The sequence below is a fragment of the Leptosomus discolor genome, chromosome 5, assembly GCF_034619465.1.
Source record: "Leptosomus discolor isolate bLepDis1 chromosome 5, bLepDis1.hap2, whole genome shotgun sequence".
Lineage (NCBI taxonomy): Eukaryota > Metazoa > Chordata > Aves > Leptosomiformes > Leptosomidae > Leptosomus > Leptosomus discolor.
The window spans coordinates 12,649,442-12,667,076 of NC_141395.1; the positions used below are offsets into that span (position 1 = coordinate 12,649,442).

Below are 17,635 nucleotides of genomic sequence, written 5' to 3' on the forward strand. Positions count from 1 at the left end.
ACATTTCCTGGGAAACTAAAGCACTTCTGCAAATCCATCTTAATGGCTTCAAACTCTTTATGCAGCATAATGGCAGTCTATCCTGATGGCAGCCGTGTTTCAGTGGGAGACAGTGCAAGTCCTCTACAGCTTGCAAACTATCAACTTTGTTGAGTCGTTTGGCATTTGCCTGGGAGTAAATGGTCAAGAAAGAAAATGAGGAGGAGGAAAAGAAGAAGGAGGAGGCTAGGGTTCCAGGCTGCTCCCATGTCCATCAGCCAACTTCAGTGACCTGTTTTCTCTTTCACCACTTGCCTGTCCTATCTGCCTGGTACTGAAAAGCCTTCGGGTCAAGCCTGCCTCTTGACACATCTTGGATAATTTCCTGTACTGGGGGGTGACTGCCTCGGTTGACTTCTTAACACTGCTCTGCACAAATAAATCAGAACTGGTGACAACATCTAAAAAGAATTACAGAGACAAAAAAAAAAAGAAAGAAAGAAAAAAAGAAAAATCAGGCACCCCTAAAACAAGAACACTTGTTCTAGCTCGCATGCTTACATGCTGTGGTTTACTGGAAAGCACTTCCAGCTGTTACACTAAAACACAAAGCCTCCTAAAAACTTAAACCTTTTAGGTTCCCCAACCTGCTTATGATCTTGAGCTTGAAATTTAGATTTGAAACAGCAACTTTCAAACCCTTGACAAAAAATATTTCAAGAGAAACACAAGACTTCATGTCTTCTTATTCCCCTCTAAAACCTTTATGATACATCAGTTAATGTGTTTCCCACCTCGCGGGTGCTGGATCTGCAGAGGACGGGACATTTGGTAAAGCCTCTCTCTAAGGCCCCACTGAAGTTGCAGCAGGTTAAGAGCTCTCCATGAGCCACAGTCTTCAAGAAAACCAGCATAGGATTCAACAAATAACAAGCACATTTTTTCAAGACACAGCAAAGTCCAACAGCTACTAAAAATGCAAACTGCCATTTTACAGGGGCCAACAGATGGCTGGTAAGAAAACAGCCCGAGTGGCCATTTAGCTGGTGACTGCTCAGAAAAGCATCAGCAGCTGCTCAATGCCCATTCCACCCTAGCGAGTCCCCACTACACATGCTGCTGCGTGGTGTTCAAGAGGTGGCATCAGGAAGTGCTTTGAGTGTAGTTCTCAGCAAAGATGAACATCTCACTGCAGGGGATTTGGACTAGATGACCCTTAAAGGTCCCTTCCAACCCAAACTATTTTATGATTCTATGTTGTAAGGCCACAAGGAAGCATCCGATTATCTAGACTGTTAGGGCATTTTGGCAAAGGTAGGCAAAACCAAACATGATTTGAGGTTGTGGTCAGTAACACCACACAGAGGAGAGGAGTGCCACGTAACCCAAAACAACTGGTAAAAGAACGTACGCTCACAGCTTTTATTTCATTTTCTCTGTGATCTTCTCATCTTCCCACTCTAATACTAAATGACAAAAAGTTACCTTCATTTACCAGTCTGAAGCGCCATCCCTCCTCCCTTCACTTCTCTCTTGGCCCAACCTCCTTTCTTTACTGAACTGTGCTTGCAAAACTAAAACACAACCATATGGCTTTTGGCAGAGCTGACTCCAAGTCCAGTAGGCATTTTGTTAGCCTTGGACATCCATCCATGGAACAGATGTGAATGCTACGCTGAATTCCCAAAGAGATTCAAGGAGTCACCAAAAAAGGGGGAAGGAGCACATCATATGGAACAGCAGAACTTCATCTGTTACAACTTAGAAGGATTGCCAAACACAGCAAACACTTGGAAGTCACCCAACCCAGTCATTCTATTTAAAGCACACATGCCAAAAAAATAAAAGCAGAGGTTGATGTCTTCATTTTGACAGACGGAAAACTTGTTCTCCCCATTCCCTCTTCACACCCACTATCACACGTTTATTTTAAGTGTTAACACTATCTTCCAGATTTGAAAGTGCAAAGAAAGGAAATGTACTGAGCACCGTACATGAGGATAGGAAGTGTACAGGCTCCTTACAAAGGATCTTCCAGATGGGCTGCAATGGAAAGAGATTAAACTGGTCGCATCTGAAGGTGTGGGTAAGGTGCCAAGACTCAAAAGGTCCTGCCCGTTCTCAGTAGTATTTTTAGGACAGTTAAGTCACTATGGACTAAAGAAGTGGGAAGATTCATTCAGTTTCATTTTAGTTGAATAATTTGGGTGCTATGGTAGACACAGGCTTCCTACAAGGCCAAAGGTGGACTTTCAATTGAGCAGCATTGGAAGAAGCACTTCTGAGAGCAGAGCCTTCTAATGTAGGTTCAAGACTTTGCTTTATCAATTTTCTTTCTCCGTTTTTACATCATTGTCAAATTTGAACTCAACAGGGTTAACAGCAGATATGAACTGAACAGTAATTTCCTGTGCCTGACTTGAGAAATCTGAAAGAAATCTGCTCCTGGAGCATCCAGCCTTTCCACAGTATCCCAGCACTGGTGCTCAAAACCTCTAATCACTTCTTCAAATCTCGAGCTAACTTCATTTCCTAATGCAGAAACACACTTGCATCACCTGGCAGGAAAGCAAGAGAGCTTGACATCTAATGCACATGCGGTAGCATGTGTTAAGGCCATTCTCTGTTCCCAATCAGCAAATGATACAGCTTTATTACAGCTCTGGCCAGTTGTTCTCGCCAACCTGTGCTTGAAATTTTGCACTCTGGTGGCCCTGCCACACAGCCCGTGGTGATATCTGCTCTGCCTGACCGCTGAAGCCTGCCAGGGGACGAGGGCTGCGTGCTTAAACCACAGGTCCGTGGATCCATATGAGAACACCTGCAATAGAGGGGTTCTAAGGTCTCTTAGCCTTTGCAATACAAATTTAAAATTTCACATGAATCCAGTATCTTCTACAGGTTTTTTTTCGCCCTTTCATGCCGTAAAGTCGGTAGGGGCTGGGAAGGCACACTTCAGTACAGTCCCAGCAGGCACTGTCTCATTCCTCACTTTGAAAACCAAGTAGTTCTTGACTGATCCAGCACATGGAAAAATATGGTTTACGTGGGTAAGAATTCAAGAGGAATGGCTGATGAACAGCAGATGAGGGAAATCAAGTAAGCAAGCAAGCAGGCTTCATTCAGACCTATTATCACCGAGGGGGAGAGGGAGTCAGATTAAATCTCCTCTAATTAGAGAGGCATTTAAAGGAAAGCTAGTGGGTATTTTGGGAGATAAAGTGAAGGAAAATATATAGCCCAGCTTCTTCTCCATGGTCTGAATTTACTGATAGCAGGAACAACCACACGGTACAGCATCTTCTTTGGTTGTCTTTGAGGAAAGAACCAGTGAGCCAGTGTCGGTTTGGGCACAGAAAGGTGTTGGAGAGGCCAGCACAGAAGCTGGCTTCATCCTCATGGAAACACTAGTTTCAGGATTCTGAAGAAGTAAGAACTGCAGGGTTGAGCTGGATGTGATTTCCAACATGATGCCACAAAACATTTGTATATATGATGTAAAACAAGGATATCACACAGGGAAACAGAAAAAACTTACTAAGTGTTCACATCACCTTGCAAAATATTTTTTTTTTAAACAAAACGCAGACTGAGAAAAAAACAATATAAATCCACTTGTCAGGTAAGGTAAGAAAGACACAAAACTGGTATTAAAAACCAAGTGCACACTACTCCAAACACAAGCATAATCAAGCATATGTTGTGGTAACAATTCAATAAATCCACAGAAATAATATCCTGTATTCAGAATTGTAAACATTTCCCGTTAATTGCAGGGTCCCATGGGATGCAAAAAGGATGCAAACAGGATTTCAAAGCAATGGAACAATCAAGTGAATAACCTACATATCGTTATTACATTTGAATGGAGAATGTTTCATTGGACAGGGTTCCTCTTTTTAAACAAGTACATTGTTTAGAGATGACAGCAACTCAAAAGAAAAACTTGGAGATTCCTAAAACTTCGATGTACAAAAACATTAGGACCAGATGGCAATTATAAAGATGTCTCCAGAGTAGTGCATGAAATAGATGCACCCTGTTGGACAATAGTCACCTTACTACATTTAAAATAAAATTGTGTGATATTTTCAGAATTGCCTAAAGGAATCACGTTCTCTTTCCAAAACATGCAGGTTTCTACTTGCTTAAATATAAAAATGTCCTTTAAGTTACTTCATGCTTTGTTTAATTTGAAACTACAAAGCCCAGTGATATAATGTAATATAACCTCTCTTCAGCTGAACAGTACAAGGTTAATTCAGTTTCCTTAGAAGACTGGAAGCTGTATTAGCATAGCGCTTAGAAGAAAGGTGAAGCTGTTTTTAATGAATATAAATCAAAAGCTAACAATTTGTACAAAATAGATAAAGGAAGCAAATGGACATCAAAGCAGTATCTGCAGTCAGCAGAGGTAATAATGGTGTTTTAAGTATATAAGGGGCTTTAAATGTATTAGAAGCAAAAGAAATCCAAACAATACTAGCAATATAGCTTTGAAAGAAAATGATGGAGTTGTCAAAAGGAACTTCACTGAATATATAAATGAAAACATTAAGTAGGCGTGGAGAGGGCCTCTAAGTCTGGCACCTCCAAAATGCTGTTTGCAGTTCTGGGTCCACAAATCAAGAATGAGTTCAAACTGGTGGGGGCTCAGAAGACCCATAAGAAAAATAACAGGACTGGAAGGTGCGTTTCACGGCAAAGGGAGTCAGGAAGCTCAGTGTGTCAAGAGCTCAAATCCAAAGATTAAGAAATTACAGAAATCGAGAAAAGTCAGTCTAGTTTTCATTACAACAAGCTCTTCAAGATGGGTGCCAAAGGCTAAGTAACCTCCAGAGCTGGCTGTGTTGAAGCCATTCTAATTCAGGCAGGAAATTCACATTCCCCATCACTAGTGACTTTTAGTCTGAAAGGAAATGGTTTTCTAAAAAAGATGCCTTCACACAGTGGTTCTCCCATCTGATCAGACTGCAGCCTGTCCTTGACTCATACTGCTGAGCTGAAACTACTACAGAGGTGCTATGGTTTTGCTGTCCTTGTATCATCATCCCCTGAGTGGCCAGGAGCTGCAGCATGCGAGTGCTGCCCTGCAGGTCAGGCGAGGTGACAGCCCCTGCTGACCCTAACCTTAGCATCCCAACTGAAACGGCTCTACACCAGTGCACAGCAGGCATTTTGACTTCAGAAAGTGCTACCTTATACATTTTGCCCACTGTTAACACACAGTGATGTATAACCCCACCCATGTCGTTTCCACGCATGCTTTTAGCATCTTGTACATAATAAAATCTGGTAAGTAAAGCAACAAATGGCATGCATATATTTTACATGAGATTTTTCAAAGAGATAGTTTAAACATGCATATATTTTAATGTTGTAGACTGTTTCCATATCAAATATATTAACTTAAACTGTCAGTATTTTCATAGCGAACTCCTGGCCAACTTCTTGGAGGAGCTCTGAAAGCCCCGTGATTTGTGAGAACGTGGCATTTGTGCTGTCTGTACTCTGTCCTCAGCATGAGGAAGGGCTCTGCTCCCCCTTCAGCCCCCAGCTTCCTTTAGTACCTCTCAACGGGTGATCTCAAATGCTTTAACTAATGTCAATTAATTACGCTTCAAATTGCCCCTAAGAGAGACAGCCGTGATTATCCCCCTCTGTCACTACACCCAAGGTTAAATGGAGTCAGGAAGAGGTTAAGTGACTCTCAGGGTTAACAATCCTGCTTGATGGGGAGCAAGGCTGCAAGGTGCTGACTCCATTCATTCAACTGCAAAACCATTGGGGCCTCACAGGGCTCAGCATGTGGCAGGATGGAGCCCTCAGCGTGCGAAGTGCAGAGCAGGGAATGACTTTCTGATTCCACATCTCTGCTTGAAATCATCACCGTCTAAATAACAGGGGTAGATACTGCCCTCCGTTATTGGTTTTTAAATGACTGCAATTCTAAGCAAGTGAAAGCACAGCTATCAAAGCAAACCCGGGAGCTTGTAGACTGCAGAGTAAAGCAAAGCCTGTTTCCACTTCAAGAGTTCCAAGTGATTAACTAGAATTAAAACAAGAATATTACTTGGTCAATCAAGGAAAGACAGGCCACGGACAGTAATTGCACAGATAAGAGCTGAAAATGGGCATACTGCTTCAGCCAACACCATTCCTGTAGCTACAGAAGTTATTGAATCCACAGGCAGATTTGAGAAAGGCATTTGGAGATGTTACTGAAAGGTTAATTCGCTTTTGTTCTACCAGTAGAGAACTGGAAGGCCTTTTAATTGAATATCTGGAACCAAAGCTCATTTTATGACATGACCTGACACATAGCATAATCATATTTCCAAGACACGAGATATTAGTAATTGAAAGGAGGGCAATTTGTCCTTTGCTTTGAAAAAGGTCATGACTCTTCAGTTAAGCATCAGGTTAACCAGGGCTTGCCTCGCTACTCTTAACAACAACAGCCAATCTACTACCAATTTCACAGCCTGCTGGCGGGTTTGGTTGCATTTTCCCCCAAGCTATCTGAACTGTTACTTTGCAGCACTTTGGGGGTATACCAAGGAGACAAGGGATACAAAACCCAAATCTTTGGAAACTACAGTCTTAGACATGACCAATTGCAGTAGTAGCAGCAAAGTCATCATCAAATTGCAAAGGTGAAGAGAAAGACTCAGCACAAAACTCCTGGGCTGTTTTATCCACTACAAAATGCGAGGAAATGGGTTTGACAATAGTGCATAAGGGTGGGCGGCATATTCCTAGGGCATGTCTCCTAATGTACCTCACTCAGACTTTATGTGACATTGCACCAACACAGCTATGTGTCTGCAAGGAGAGAACGTCATGGGGCAAGAGCATGCACTTCCCTCCTCTCCCCCTTCTCACAAGCCTGACCTGTTTATATACAGGAAATATTCTTTGCACTAATTCAAGCAGCTGTAACATTTCAGAGTTACAACCGATTTAAAGCATGAATGCTGTTTTACAAAACGGGGAGTTGGATCACTCCGACAAGTTTTAGCGTAATGCCACAGCTCCACGACAGCCAGCCCTGAGCGCTTCTGTCTCAGCTAAGTACAGTCCTGCGAAGTGCCTCAGCTTCTGAGTTGAGAGCAGTTAAAACCGTTCTCTTGGCACTAATTAATATCCCTGACACAAACACTGGGGCTAGGAGCAGTTCTGCCAGCCTGACTGCAGAGACCACTCTATAAAGTCATCCTTTATCAAAACCAGCCTGTTAATGGGCTCTGTGGCACCAGCACTATTTACACCAACAGGAATGCACCTCGCCAACGCGAGCCTGTAGCAAGAACACCACTAATGCAGGAGAGAAACCAGTTAGCAGCACAGCTAACATATCAAAATTCTGCAGTGCCAGCCCACGCAGGATTTAAAGCCTCATTATCAGAGGGTCCAGACCTCGCTTGTACCTCAGTCAACAACCAGAAAATCCTTCCTGCAAGGGTTTTTGCCTTGAAAAGGATTCTTTCTGTTCAGTGTGTTTTTAATAATTTCTTGATAGCTTAAGCTTCATTTACAAACATGCACATTTTGTTCAGGGTCTTTGATACAGCCTCCTAAAGAAAACTTAACCAGATGTGCTTGCAAGCAACAGGAAAACCTCTTGGTGGGAGTCAATCTGAGGCCATCATGGGACACTGAATTTATCTGTTCTGATGCTTTGCTTGGAGCATCTGGACCCATTAACTCAACTGTTGAGTATTTTAGACCCCTCTGTGCATCCTTCATACAGAATTATGCCACCCAGGTCTGCTCAGCACAGACTCAGGCCCAGCAGCTACCGGCTGAAGCCTCACAGTTAGTCAAAACTGCTGTTTTGTTACAGCAGTCCAGCTTCACCAGAACACAGCATTATCTCACAAACCTTCCTGTGCAAAGGCTGAGATACACTGCAACCAGCTTTGTCCCGGCTTACTTCAAAAAATGGGAGGGATGAAAAGGAAACACGCTTTCTAAGAACAGATTTTTGATGACAGCTTGGGTCTCATGAGTAAGCTAGCATGGCTGGAGGAGCATACTGGCCCTCCTGCCTGTTAGCACTAATAGGCAAAATACCGTCTGCACCCACTCTGCACACAGTGCAACCCACTCTGACAAGGACTCTCAGCTAAGTGCTTTTTTGTCATTGTACATTCCTTGATGCACAACTTGGACAGAAGACACTGGTCAGTTTTTCTTGTGAAAAGAAAAAGAAGCAGCATACCAGGATACAGAATGATTAGTATTTTGAACAAAGACTGTGGGTAAAATTAATGCAAGTTTCCTTTACCTTTCAGCATTTTATGCACTGCTGATGAAACACACAGGGACGGGCAGGACTGATTTAGTCAGAACTGAAAAAATGTGATCCCCATCTGATTTCTCACTTCTTATTGATGGTCAGGAGATGACCCATCAGACAGTGATGATGTCACGATTCCTGCTTGACTTGGAAGCCAAAGAAGTCTCTTTGCTTTACATGAGAACAATACCCAGGTACCATCTTCCACTAACAGCTTAGAACAACATACAGCCTTCTAACTTGAATGGCTTCACCTTCCTGATGGCTCAAACATCATCCCTGTGTCTTCTGTGATTTTATCAGGTGCAACACAGATTAAGCACCCTCATTCACTCCTTCCAGCCCTGGAAGAAAAACCCTACCAAAAAATTTAAATGAAGAGCCAAGGAGGCTGATGTCTCTTAACTGCACATCCTCTTGTCGCAATACAGCCACTTACTCAATACAAAAATACCTCATTAAAATCATCCTTGGTACCTTTTATTTCTGGGTGTTCTTTGGGTCAGGCTTCACCAGAAAATAACCTTTTCCAGCTGATAAAAATAATTTCCAGTGAAGTGAAAGTTTCACTTCTGAACAGAGAACCGGAAATCAGCTCCCAGCAAAGTATTTATTAAAAATACCCATTCTGCGAACCCTGTTGTGTCCCACAAATTGAGGCCATTTGGCAAGTTAATAACATTGGCAACTGCCACGCTTACAAACCATAAAAAGGGAGAATTTTCCCCCTATTATTTCTCATTGCTGCTGAATGTCCTTACTTTTTAAGAATGCTTATTACTTTGTGTTGTTACAAAAGAAGGAACTGAATGAATTTGCTCAGTGCTGAGCCCTTCCACTAAAAGTGACTGATCTAAAAAATAAGCACCCCCCCCCCTTCGGACTTGTTAATGACTGATCTGTTATACATAATCCCCGTTTCTGACACTGTTGATTCATTTGTAGTCTCTCTGGAGGCAGCAATCTCAACCAAAAAATGTGTTTTCATGTGTGTGTGCCTCATTTTTATAAGCTACAAGTGGACAGCTTCTGTTTCTGTGCAAGAATTAGTAGGGGGTGTAATTAAGCCTCCCCTATTTAGAGAAAATCAGAACTTGATGGGAGGTGTAAAAAAACCCAAACCCAACAAAACAAAAACAAACCTCAAAACAAAACAAAAAACCCACTGTGCATTTCAAACTCAGGTGTTACTGTTCCTAGAAACACAGCATTGCTGTCGTTTGAATGCACTTCTGGAGATCATCTAGCCCAACTTCCCTGCTCAAAACAGGGTCAACTAGAGCAGGTTGCCCAGCACTGTGTCCAGTTGGGATTTGAGTATCTCCAAGGATGGAGACTCCACACCCTCTCTGGTCAACCCATTCTAGTGCTCAACCATGGCCACAGTAAAAAACAAACAAACAAACCAAAACAACCAAAACACTTCCTCTTACATTTAAGCAAAATTTCTTGTGTTTCAGTTTGTGCCCATTGCCTCTTGTCCTGTCCCTGGGCACTGCAGAGAAAAGTCTGTCTCTGTCTTCTTTACCCTCTATATTAGGCACTTATGCATACTAATAAGACCCTCCTGAGCCTCCTCTTCTCCAGGCTGAAGAATCCCAGAGCCTCTCCTCATATGTCAGGTGCTCCAGACCCTTAATCACCATCATGGCCCTTCACTGGATTCACTCCAGTATGTTGATGTCTTTTCTGTACTGGGGAGCCCAGAACTAGACACAGTAATGCAATTGTGTCTCATCAGTGCTGGGCAGAGGGGAAGGATCAGCTTCTTTGACCTGCTGGTGATGCTCTGCCTAATGCAATCGAGGATGCCCACCTATGGAGTTTGTGTCCTCAGCTCTGAATTGTTTCTACTGCAGCAGAAAAGACCTAGCATAAGTTTGAGGAAGCATCACCCAAGAACAGCTAAAACTTGATAGTCAAATCATCAAATTAAGACATCAAAAAGGCATATTAAATCCCAGGGATGAACAAGGCAGAAACGGAAACCATGTGGGTTTTAGTTAGAGAATATGATGGTCATTAATTTGGTATGGGTCTTTTGCATTGGCTCAACAAGAAATTCCATGTAGGACTCCAAGGGCTTCTCCAGACAGAAGTTTGGGTTAAAAACACCATATGCTCCTGAAGAACTATCTGCATCTCCCTATTTCACTCAAAAATGCTCACCTAGCTTCAATCACATTTTTCTTCCTTAATTCAGTTTCAGTAACACAGCAAAACCATCTCCAACTGAGAAGACATGTTATTTACTGGAACTTTGTTGCCCTCTGTGATTCTGACAACTAATCACAACCAACTGTTTCTGTTTTGCAGTTTTCAGTGCTACAGTAGTAGGAGGTTAAAATTTAATGCATTGGCAAAGTCAAATCTCAATTATCTGGGATAATGGAGTAGAGAGAGCACATAAAAGTAAAAATGCAGATAAAACACTTTCAGATAAGCTATATGAACAAACAGTGAGGATATAAGAGAAAGAAGACAGACAAGTCAGTGCGTTGATCCCAGAAGAGGCACTGATGCAAACTGGTCGGTGCAGGATGCTAGGCATTTAATGATGCATGCCTTGAGACAAGCTCTAGACATAGACCACAGACATGCAGCTAGTGTACTTCTGGCCACAGCTGGTTAAGCACTGAGTCTAACTGGGCTAGGCTGGATCTGTTCTTGTCCATTTGGCTCACTTCCTGATTTGGTCCACAGCCCCCCAAATCCTCATCATCCACATACCAGGCTATGTGCGAACACCAAACCATACTCAGACCAGTTGTCTCCCCTCTCCATTTCTGGATGAAGCCAAGCAGTTACAAAAGGAAACCTGGATCAGCTGATGGTATCCAGTACTCCAAGGACTGGTCTGTGGAGATAATACAGACACAGATCCCATAAACCCTCCCAAAATGCTGGTGCAATAAGCCTACTGCTTTCAAATGCTCCTCTAACCCACGACACAAAACACACCTGTGGCATGATGCTTCAATTCAGCAGACTGTATCATTGTCCTCCTCTTATTTCAGGCATTTTGAACTCACGAGATGATAGAGCAGGATGACAATTACACCTTATGACCGCAAGAGCCCCACAGGTGTCCAGAGAAGAGCTGGGCCAGGTGCTGTGCAGCACAGAAGCCAGCAGCTTGCTCCAAGTGCTGGCCCTGAGGAGCACAACAAGTGCCAGCCTGCACCACAAGCCTGCATGTCACGGTGGCCACAGAGGGTATAGACATAACCAATGGAGACTTGGACAAAGATCAGGTCCAAGGCACTTACTGGCACAAGTAGCATTAGCTTTTCTGCAGCTGGCACTTTTGCCCCAAGTCAGTACTGGGGACCTGTCCCTACTGCTGCCTCCTGCCCCAAATCAGTCATGACAGCGCACAGAGATGCCACAGGAGAGGAATGGGAATGTGAAATCAAGAACAGCACTCTCTGTGGGTGTCAAGCCTACAGGAGTGCATTTTTTTCCCAATACTTTCAAGAGTTTTGACTCTGATTTTCAGTCCTTAAAATATTCCACAGGCACCAGGAATAACCTTTACGCTTCACCCACATTCAGGGTGATGGAGTAACGAGTTCCCCGTCTTTTCTGTGTGGATGTAGCAATCTTCTCTTCCGGAGCTAAATCACTGTGAAGCACCGTTCAGTACCATTAAAGCACCACTCAGCTCAGTCCAGAGCTATCAGCATAGCAGCAGATTGATGGTTCTCCTATACATATTAAGTAATTTGGACTAGAGGCTGCCACGGAAAAGCCAGATCTTATTTTAATTTGCATGTAAGATATATATCTGTGGCCTTTGCCTAAAGGTTTGTCACTCTAGCTGAAGGCTGTACAAAGGTCAGAATATTCAACTTTATGCTTTAAAATTCTAATGACAGATGAGAGATACATTTCTTAGCATAAATATTTATATATAAACATACTTTATATACACACACCCCCAATCTTAAAATATCTCAGCATATGTGTAAGTGTAACAAATATTGTCATAGAGTCACAAGTGAATGGAGTAACATACTGTGAGTCTGTGCTGACCTAAGATGTGGATCTGAACAGAAAAAGAAAATTATTTGAGATAATGGGGCCTGGCAATTTTAGCAGTGTTCCTTCTGCACTAAAATAAGCAAGTTAAGACTAATTGGCAATGTAAGCTCCAAGAGGTCTCAAGATTGAGAAAACTGTAAACAAAAGCTAATCTATCAAATTTAGCAGGAGGCACATTATCACTGCAGAAAAGCTGAAAAATAGAATGATTTGTATCGTTCTATGGCATTAATGATTATTCCACAGAAACCAGAGATGTAAACTATTCATCTGCTTCTTTCCCCTGCACTCAATAAAGGGCAGGCTCATTGCACTCCCTTTGTGCACCCACTTTCTGCTTTGCACACAGACACTTCCACATTTAGAGAGAACAAATCTGACAAATAAGAAACTGTGCATGACCCACATACTGACAACACAACAGCATTGCTGACTGTCTTAGAAGTCACACAAAAGGCCAAAAGTGGTACCAGGTTAACACCTTTCTGTCCTGTATATAGATGGTCTCATGCAGCACTGTATCAAAAACAGTGCAAGAAGAACATGTCTGAAGGGCAGCCTCAAAGGACCCAACAGTCTTACATCACGCAAGCCTTGCTTTTACAGCCCCTTTGTACAGGCAGGGCCAGGCTGATCTTTATTCACCCTTCCTGGTGTAAAGGTAGAAGTCAACCTGCAAACAATGGTATCATAATTAGCCCATCAGGCAAGTTGCCTCGTGCTTGCAAAGCTGAGAGCTACGTACTCACTGCACATAGTGTCTTTGCTTTAAACATGGCGTTCTGAAAGATCAAGAATCTAAGTGCCTTAAAAAGATGCAGGTTAAAAGCAAAAGGGAAATAAATCTCTGTCTTCCACAGAAAGTCACTCATTGGGTAAAGAGAACTCAAGAGACTGTGAACTCCTAAGTCTTACCATTTCGTATGCAATCATTTGATTTTAAAGTTACAGCTTGCTCTTAACCAGTTGAAGTCCATGAATCACAAATTCCTGGCACATGGGCAATTTTTAGTCAATAGGTGGTGGGAACTGAAGTTGAGAAGGGATTAAGTCCCCTTCCCTTTTCTTTTACAACCTTCCAGAAAGCTCCCTTCTGAATTGCACCCCTCCCTTCTCCCACATCCCACATCCAGCAGGGCTTTGCGGGAGCCCAAAACCATTCATGTTTAATTCTCTAACAGAAAAGCAAAATAAGGGCTGCCTGATTAAACATTAAGAACCTGAGCTTTTTCTCCCTTTCTGGAAAATACCTTCAGTTTAATGGGAACAAGTTAGTAATTACTTATCTGAAGGTTATCTATGAATTGCAGGGCTGGCCCTGTGGTAGGGAAGTATTTTTCTTGCATCTGGGGTGGGCTGAGTCATGGTGCTGTAAAAGCAAGTTAATACTATCTAATATTAAGTGCCAGGATTATCTTCTCCTTTTGACAGACCCCTCAAAAGTTAAGAAACCTGTATCAAGTCTGCCTGTCCCTGGGACAACACAGGAAAACAGAAGAGGTCCCTCCCATTCACCTAATTTATAAAGGGCCTGATTCAAAACTTCTCTAGAAATACTCTGAGGAGCTTCAAAAAGAAAGTGTGCATGTGATGCATGCAAAACAATTTGGGAGGAGGAAGCTATGCCCATATCCCCAGTGGAGATTTAAATGTAGATTTATTACAGACAAGATTTATTCCATCAAAATTTGTTCGCACCCTCCGGGGACTGATTCCTCCCACACCACTATATTGATTTCACTACTGAAGTGCTGCACTAATGAGTCAGGCTCTCTATGTCCATTGTGTTACTATAAAGGATCACATTTTGTTATATGGACCATAAAATGCAGCAGAGGAAAATAAATCTGTTTTGGTTTTGTACCCCTGTCTGCTTTGGTGTTTGCGTTAACGCAGTAACTCTTTAAATAAAGCGTATACTGTTCCTTTTCCATTTATAAAGCTACAAACGATGGTGTCAATGATGGTCCCATGCACTTATATCCAGAATCAGCTCTTTACTCTTAAAGGTCTGGGGACAGCGGGGGAATTAATTCAGGATTTCATAAACTGTAGGTTTATAAAATCCATTCACGTAGAGAGGTATTTACTCACATGGTGCGTAGAACATGACAAGGGTGTGCTTCTTCTTCTTCAAGGACTCCCTGAAGTCTTCTCCAGCAAGGTGGATAACGCTAGTCTGCTTTTCTTCCCATGCAGGCTCAGGTGGAGGTGGTGCTTCAGGACTAGATAAGAAAGGAAATGAGATTGGTTTGAAAATGTTTCGGGTAAAGGGGCAGACACCCTGGTCATAACTACCATGAGGGAACTGAGGTCAAGCAATCCTTCAGGGTGCCTGTGCAGTAGAAAAACACGCTCGATATTTCCAACACTAGGTAACAACAAAAAAGATGCAAGTTAATTTCTGTAACTCAATAAAAATGTAATTTAAGTGATGGTATTCAGGGATATGAGTAGGAATGCAGAATAAAGATTTCCTACATTGCAACCAAATGCTGGGTGGAAAGAACATTGCTCTTGTATCGCTGTGTCATCCATAGGCATGAACTGAGAAGAACAGCAAGCAGGTGGAATCAAAAGGCAACTGATACAGAACAGCATCTTCCATTCAAACATCCTTTTTGTACTCTTTATCGCTATCGTGCAAACTTCTATAAAGAATTTCATGACCTTCTCTTGAATGCAGATATTAAAGCCAGGATGCAATAATCAGCATCGTTCCACTTGGAAGGCTGGGGGTGACTGAACTGGAATATTTTACCTTGATAAAGAGAATGTCAGGTTTCAATTATGACTGCACATACTGACTAGATCAGAGCAATCCTGCACATCTAGAGCGCCTCTAACAAAACTTCTGCTATTCACCAGCTCACAGACTTCTCTCAGACTCATTAAATTCATTCCTGCTGTATCTTAAACAGTGATTACTTATATAAAATCATCAGAATGGTGCCACGGTATAAAGACCTTCATATGTCGCCTTGGTAATAAATTAGCTTTTCAGACTTTCCTGTCACTTTGAATGACACCATTTTAAGTTGTATCAGGTACATAAAAACCAAGTGGAGAAAAATCTGATTTTTAAAGTCCTACTCAAGGTCACTTGGTGGACATCCATCCTATTTCCATCAATACTGATTTGCCAGTTGTTAGCAAAAGAATTAGGGCGGCTGGTCTGAATTTTCACACAAACACAGTTGGTGTGAGCCATCACAGTCAGAGGTGTGACTTCATTTCACACACACCTTCCCATGCTGACCTGAAATAAGCTACCCAGATACTGGTAACAACCTAGTGTGGCAGCAGAGACCACAGTCACCACAGAGGGATCGGAGCTGAAACCCACATGGCTGTGACTAGACCATTCCTTGGGATAGGTTTACACAAGCCGTACTTTTACCTCCAGCCTGCACCCCAGATGCATTCCTACTTCCACCAACTTGCAGCTGTGACAATTTTATCCTTGGTCCACAAACAAGGATCTTACTCTGTTGCGTCTTGAGCAGGTCTGTTGGTCAAGAGCAGGAAACAAGCTGTCTGGGTTTCCCCTGCGTTGCTGACTACCTGAGGCTGAAGACAAAAGCACTCCAGAAGCACAGCAGGATCCAGAAGGGTTTAACGCCCCTTCCCTCTCCCTCATTGCTTATTCACCTGCCAGTATGTACAGGCAGCATCAACCTGACTGTTTAACTCAATACAAATTATGCAGTGCTCAAAACACTCCAGCAACTGGTGAAACTCGGACAGTGACTTAACATCCAGTATTGACACAGCAGCCTGGAGCCTCAGTATGCAGGGAGGCCAAGGAGCACCACATCTAAATGTAAAATATAGATAAAACTTCCCAACATGCTACAAAGATGCTGTCAGACCATATCTATTACCTGATTTGAAGCACTCAGAGATGTAATTTAAAAAGAAAAGAAAAAAACAACAACAACCAAAAAAACCCCCCACAAACCCCCTCCCCGCACCAAGTAAGAGGGGAAAAAATAAGATTACATTCCTCACGCCAACTGCACTTAACAGTTAAATGACTTAAAAACTTCACAAAACACTGGCACTTTTTTTCCCATTGAATGATGCAGAAAATACATTAGGCTTACAGTACCTAAAGGAAATGCGTATTTTATTCCAGAATACTTAGAGAGAATTGTACTAGCAATTTACTTCTTTGAAATGAAATTATTTTCATCATACATCAAACCCAATTCTGCATATTTTAGCACGACACCCAAGAAAAGTTGTTTAGTGCACACAAAGGTGCTGTTTTTGTTGGTCTCGCTGGCTTTCCTTCAGCTCCACGTAGCTGGTATTCCAGGCATTGGCTCTGAAATGCTGAAAAGCAAAAAGTACAACTGCAGAGATTCAGCTACCAACAGTGAACTTTTCTGCTTAGTATAAAGAGGGAACAACAAATGTTCTGTTTATTTTTCAGAGCCATTGCTATTCCTTCTCCGGCGAGAGGCTTAGGGTATATTTGAAAAATATTTATTTTGGGAAAGAATTACTGGGACAACTATGAAAAACCCCAGAGCAAATAAAGGATTTGGTGTATTAGAGACCATAATTAACATACGTGTTTGTACGGCTTTGAATACTGGAATTCAATTTGTTTTTGTTAGCAAGTGATTTAGGCAGTCAATGAAGCTAGGTTTAAGATTTACTTCCTCACCAAAGCAGTCTTCAGGAGCCAGTAACCAGTGACCCAAATACTATCTCAGACCCTCAAAACTTACTTTAGCAGCCAGTCAATGATCTTCTTCTTTGTTCTGAGGTGTGGTAGAGTGTATTTCTCCTCTCCATCCTTAAAATACTTCAAAGTAGGAAACCCTGAGATGTGGTATCTTTCTGCCAGCGCCTTGTTGACGGTAGCATCAACTGCTGCAAGGACACCTGGACTCTAAAACAGAGATCACTAACTGTAAATCCCAGCAACACACACACACCTCTTTGGCATGAAACAGTGGACTTGGGGCAATGATTCACGATCTAGGTACCTTCACTTTCTCAGGTACTCAGCACAGGAAAGACAAAGGACTGATACAAGACCAGAAAGGGACATCTTATGGACTAAACGTAATCAGAGTGTTACGTGTTCTCCCATTTCTGACAGGTTTCCCTGTATATAACTCACTTTATAATGCCTAAGAGCTGTTCCCGGGAATGGCATTTCCTCCCACAAATCCCAATTTCTCCCAGAAGAAACGAGTGGTGTTAAAGACAAGTTTACTTCAAGGCAAATTCACCTTTCCCTAACTTGCGGGCATCTTTACATGGACCACCTTTAGAGTCACAGGAGCACACAGA

The 17,635-nt window shown here is 42.4% G+C and overlaps 1 protein-coding gene across 1 annotated transcript in view; it reads right to left on the reverse strand.

Moving 5' to 3' along the window:
* PDIA5 (protein disulfide isomerase family A member 5) overlaps nucleotides 1-17,635 on the reverse strand; it is a 104,395-nt gene that overhangs the window by 14,891 nt on the left and 71,869 nt on the right. Inside the window, exons 13-14 of the mRNA XM_086465510.1 lie at nucleotides 17,065-17,228; nucleotides 14,420-14,550 (exon numbers count right to left, since the gene is read on the reverse strand). Of these exons, the coding sequence (XP_086321636.1) occupies nucleotides 14,420-14,550; nucleotides 17,065-17,228 (295 nt within the window). The remainder of the gene's footprint in view (nucleotides 1-14,419; nucleotides 14,551-17,064; nucleotides 17,229-17,635) is intronic.